Raw genomic sequence first — 5,968 nt, 5'->3', positions numbered from 1 at the left:
GTCCCAAAGCCAAGGGGCTCTGCTGACCACACACAGTGAAGCCAGGACTGATACTGCCAAAGTAGTATAGGGAAGGGCATAGAAGAATTGTAACCAGGAATGTTGCCAAGGAGTCCCATGCATGGTAGTCTTTAGGTCATGGTGGGAAAGAATCCATAATGGTCTTGGAAGCGAAATCTTGGTGCCAACTTCTCTCTCTGCTTCAGGACATCTTGGAGATCAGGGCCACTCAAGTGTTTTATCAAGAAGGGAGCGGTCCTGCCCAGATGAATCTAGTTGATTTCTCACCTTGTGGTCACAGGTGGGGAGATGCCAATCAGTTGGAAAAAAAAACCTGAACATTTCTAGATTGAAAGGTTCTAAGAATAGAAATTTCTACGTAAGAGAGATTCAAGAGAAGGGACAGAAAAGAAAGGAAAAGCTATTGGGCAGGAGAAGGGGATGTGGCTAAGGCATAGCTACTCCCCAAACCTGGCATTTTTCTGGACTGTAATTAGTCATGCCAATATTGTCCTACATTAGTTTGAATAATTGAGAGTTTTATATTAAAAGAGAATTGTCCATTCTTTGGCATCTAATTGTAAATGTTGGTACTGGTTAATGTCAGCTCTAAAGAATACTTTGTGATATTGGGCCTATAGTCCCCACATATCTTTAATCTTTGACTAAATTTCTTAATCTTTTTGAAAATTTCATGTCCAAGTTCTTCACAGCCAATGAATACAGAATCTTAATGTTCCTGATAGCTGTCTACTCTGGCTTACTCCAAATATCTTCCTGACACATTGGCTTCTTCCTTTTTAGAGTTCTGCATCTTCTGTAGTTCTCTCTTCCATCATTTTCTACCTGTTGTTACATCTGACCTATTAGTTCACAAGAACTGTTGTTGGCCTGGATGGCCTCAGATTCTATTTTGGTAATTCCCTGTTTAAGAAATTACCCTGCTTTAGAACCAGGAGAATATTGTTCACGGTAACAGCAATATTGTACAATGATCAACTGTAAGTGACTTAGTTATTCTCAACAATACCAAGATCCAAGAAAGTTCTGAAGGACCTATGATCAAAAATGCTGTCCACCTCCAGAGAAAGGACTGATAAAATCTGAATCCAGATTGAAGCAAACTTTTAAAAAATTTTTCTTGTGGTATGTGTTTTCTTTTACAACATGATTAATATGGAAATGCTTTGTATGACTGCATATGTATAACCTTTATCAAATTGCTTGCCTTCTCAATGAGGGAGGAGAGGAGGAAGGGTGAGAATGAATTTGGAACTCAAAATTATAAAAAAAGGTTAAAAATTGTTTTTATATGTAAATGGGAAAAAAGAAATATTAAAATTATGGAAATTACTCTGCTTCCAGTTGCTTCAATATGGCACTAAGTTCATGCTTCAATTAGTGAGGACTAAGACAAATATAATAAGGTGGTATTGGAAAACCAAAAGAATTCACTTTGAAATTTGAGTAGCCATCCTGTCGCATGCTGTAATGAGTAGCACAAATCTGACTCTTATGGTTAAATATTAAAAAAGTGTGAATTGTTTTTGATACCTTACAGTGGTCTTCAGATATGTCAATGTAAAATTAGGGAAATCCATGCAGATATTCAGATGATACATTTGATCACATTTTGTGTACGTTCTTTTAGGGTTTACCTGGAACTCCTGGTGCAAAAGGTGTTGCTGGTGAAAAGGTACTTGAATATTTCTACTTCTTAGATTCTAAATCCTGACTTTTATGATACATTAGACGTTTGAGAGAAAGAAGAAGGCAAGGGTGTTAAGTATCTTAGCAAAATGTAAAAGCTCTTTCTTGAATGCATTTGACATTGGGGAGAAATAAGAGGCAGGGTGTTAAAGGAATAAAGAAGATAATGAAATCTCTCTCAGATGTGTGAACAGAAATATTTTGAAGAGAAGCTTGCTGCTTGTGATTTTTGTGCTCATCTAATGCAAATGTTATCCTTTTACACTGTGAAAGGAGAGAGATAGATTGCTCGGTACAATTTACATTGAAAGAATAGGATCATTAAGTTACAGTACTCCATACTAATGAATATCATTAAAGTGGCTAGTGGCTGTTTATACAGATATAAGATTGTATGCTTATCTACTTTACTAAACACTGATAATGTACCATCCAAAGTTTTTTTTTTCCCCAAAGAATTAATGAAAAAGTATCAGAAAAATAAATATGGCACAATATGGAAATTTGTTGGAATATGGAAATTAGATTTGGAATAAATGAAATTAATATAGAAATCTAGAAAAGCTTCTCTTGGGTTCAGTTAAGGCCATAATTCCATAGCCATCATGGATCAAATGATTGTAATGTTCAGTGACTGCCTTCCAGGCCCCCAACTGGTTGATCGCAGACCCAGATTTGTCAATGTTTAACTCTGTAGCTATTGGCTACACTCGTCTCCTTGGGACTTACTGGTAGATCTTCTCAATCAATAATTTAAATCTACCACTAAGCCTTGGATACTCTGATGTGCCAGTTTTTCACCTACTACCCTGGCTCCTCAGAAGCCTTCATGCAAGGCAGAAAGTAAGTCCTTATCATGAAAAATTTCAGGTCCTCTGACCTAGGGAATGTGATTTTGTATCTGTAAATAGCCAAAGATAACTAGCTATAAGTTTTCACAAGGTTATTGGTAAGATTCTGGCCTTTGAGGGGTTGAAGATAGGAGAATGCCCTAGTTGGATGGAGGTTTTGCAAAGGGCAAGAGTTGGAGAAAGTAAGAATCTCATGACCAGCCATCCCTAATCTCCCACTAGATATTTACAAACCTTTTTGAATAAGAAGGCATGTACTGTTTCTCTCTGCCCTTTAAAGACCACGAGAGACAACTTAGTGCCTGTTTGTTACTCTGTCAGCTCTAGTTAGGACATTGTGATTTAGGACTCATTCAATATGGATAATCCCATATACACAAACTCTTAACTTATCCAAGTAATATCATAACCAAATATTTACTACTTATCAATAACCAATTACTATCTATTGAAAGCCTGGGAGCTAAAGGAGATAAAAAGAAATACACCATAGTCTGTCTTCAAGGAGCTTCCTAGTTAATGGGAGGCAGTATGATACAGTGGAAAGAGCACTGGGCATGTAGTGCTGAACTCAGAGTCATCTGAGTTCAAATTCTAGCTCTTCCACTTTCTACCTGTGTGACCTTGGGCAAGTTGTTAACCTCTCTGGGCCTCAGTTTACACATCTGGAAAAAGAGGGAGTTAGACTAGATGAACTTTAAGGTAGCTTTCAGCCCTAGATCTATGATACTAGATGGGGAAACAACAAAAAGTAAAGTAATCATATAAGGAAGTTAAATATACAAGAAGTTAAGTTAAGGTATAAGTTAAATAACTACAAGGCAGCACATAACTGATTGATTTAATATTTAGATGACAAATGTTATGTAAGAGTTAAGAGGAGAGAACAATCATAGTAGGTTAGAAGAAGCTGGATATGATTCGTGGAGGAAGGAGCACTTGAGTTATGTCTTGAAGGCCAGGTAGGGTTGGACATGGTGAAGAGAGCAGGACCAGTATGTCACGCCTAGAGAGTGAGAAAAGGAACAGAAAACAAAAGGCACAAGGTGCGCTTGGAAGCTGTAATAGACCAATTTGCACATTGCAAACAACCTGGATTATTTATAGTTGGGAAACAAGTTCAAATCTGAACTTTACCATTTATTAGCTTGGTGGCCACTGGCAAGTCATTCTATGTCTCTTGGTTTCCTTCATCTGAAAAATGGATGATATTTATATTCCATAACTTCTAGCGTTGTTGTGGGGACAGCTCTTAAATAGACATGAAAGCTCTAGCAGTGCAAGTTATTATAATACTTATTAGTAACAACTGAGTAGCTTATATAAGGGAGTTTGGTTTGTATAGTCAGAGATAAGATAGGCTATGTAGCAAAGTGAACAAAGTGCTGGATTTAGGATCAGAAAGACCTGAGTTTGAATCAGTCTCAGATACTTAATTAGCTATAGGAGCCTAGGCATGTCACAGCCTTAATATAAACAAATAAATAACATTGATAAATTCTTCTTGACTTAACTCTTTGAACCTCTGTTTCATTATCTGTAAAATGGGAGTAATAATGGTACCTACCTTTCAAGGTTGTTATGAGGATCTTCTGACTATATATATGTAGCTATATTATGTACACATATACAACATGTATGTATACATATATGTATGTATACATGTATGTGTATACAATATATGACATATATATGTAAATTTCAATATAAAATTATTTATTACTCCCAGAATTATAAGGATCAAATGAGATAATATATATATGTAAAGTGCTTTGCAAAACTTGAAGGGCTATATAAATGTTAGCAATTATTATTATTAGGTTGAGGCAGACTGTGGAGGATCATAGGCTAAAGAATTTTTGTTTTATCCTCTTGGCAATGAAGAGTCACTGAAGATTTTGCAGTAAGGGAATAATGAGAGCACAATGGCATATTAAGAAAATTAACTTATAGTGGTGTGCAGGCTAGACTAGAGTAGGGAAAGATTGGCATCAAGGGAGACCTTTTAGAAGGCTGTTGTAACATTATAGGCCTTAGGTCATAAGGGCATTATCTAGAGCAGTGGTAGTGGAGAAGATTAAAAAAAAAGACTGATGTGGGGGACATTGTAAAGGGAGACTCCATGAAATTTCCTGTTAGGTTTATAACCTTTATTATTGTTTTAAATACTTCTAACAAGCAGAATATCATGCTCTAGGCTTAGCTACAGAATTCTAAGTCCTAAGGGTAGAAGGATGGCAAGCCTCTACAACCTCCTAATTTTTAGAGAAGCAATCAACAAATTAATGCCATTTAATTCTAATTAATATAAGCTTCCCTTCTATTTTTGTTTTGCTAGTGAATTTATTGATTGGATAATTAGTTCTGATTGAATTTTGCTTATCTTTACCTCATAGGGTAATACAGGTGCTCCTGGGGTACCTGGTGCTATGGGAAATTCAGGCAAACCGGTGAGATATTGTTTCTCTTTTTTCATAATTCATTAATTCTATCATCAGGAGGCAAAAGGCCATTTATTCCTAACTTGCTATTTACCTATCATCTTGAAAACAGGGTCAACAAGGACCTCAAGGGGAAGTTGGACCACGAGGACCCCGGGGACTACCAGTAAGTACTTGTCTTTTCTGCATCCCTCCCAGGCTTAGCCTGGTTATGCAAGCAGTTGAGACAGAGAAATAGATTTTCTTCCTCAAGAAAAAAGAAAAGTTCTTAAAGGATATATAGCAGTTCCTTTGGTTGTAGAAGGAATGATTTTTAAAAGGCAACTTCCAGTAATGGAACTCAGAAGACCTTGAATTTGAGTCCTGCTCTGACACTTACCAGGTGCATAACTATGGAAAATTATTTAGAAGTTCTCTGAACCTCAGTTTCTTCATCTAAATGAGAGATCTTGCCATTTTCCATGCCTCATTCACAGGGGTATTGTGATGATCAATTTTGTAGAACTTAAAATAAAGCTTAGTACTTTACTATTATTCTGTGGAATTATGCATTTTGTAAGAGACACAGTAATGTACATCTTCAATTCATTTCAAAAACTCAATCCACTTCGCAAAAATTAAAACACCCACAAATAGAGGCTGATGCTGGGCATATCATGTAACCTTTCAATGTTCCGGGAGAATCTAAGACTATAAATTGCAGAGTAGGTACTGATCTGCATTGGTAGAGGAAGTTTTCTCACTTGGAGATAGAAAAAGAAATATGCAAAGCACTAGGTTAGGCACTAGGCGCACAAATGTGAAAAAATGGCATGACTCCTGCCCATGAAGAGCTTACCGTCTTATAATAAGGGATGAGGCCTTACAGAAATAAATTAGAATTTGACAAAATACCCCCTTTCCTTTGATCTCTCCTCATCTAAAATCTAATCATCACTTTATTATGTCAGTTCTATTTCTGTTTCT

At 36.4% G+C, this 5,968-nt stretch overlaps 1 protein-coding gene across 1 annotated transcript in view; it reads left to right on the top strand.

Moving 5' to 3' along the window:
* The window catches only part of COL9A1 (collagen type IX alpha 1 chain), a 122,977-nt gene that overhangs the window by 74,190 nt on the left and 42,819 nt on the right, over window positions 1-5,968 (top strand). Inside the window, exons 26-28 of the mRNA XM_027852959.1 lie at window positions 1,652-1,696; window positions 4,958-5,011; window positions 5,115-5,168. Coding sequence (XP_027708760.1) covers window positions 1,652-1,696; window positions 4,958-5,011; window positions 5,115-5,168 — 153 coding nt within the window. The remainder of the gene's footprint in view (window positions 1-1,651; window positions 1,697-4,957; window positions 5,012-5,114; window positions 5,169-5,968) is intronic.

Source organism: Vombatus ursinus, unplaced genomic scaffold (assembly GCF_900497805.2).
Source record: "Vombatus ursinus unplaced genomic scaffold, bare-nosed wombat genome assembly UNPS02009835.1, whole genome shotgun sequence".
Taxonomy (NCBI): Eukaryota; Metazoa; Chordata; class Mammalia; order Diprotodontia; family Vombatidae; genus Vombatus; species Vombatus ursinus.
Note: the sequence above shows the minus strand (reverse complement) of the source record. Positions and strands in the feature narration are given on the sequence as shown.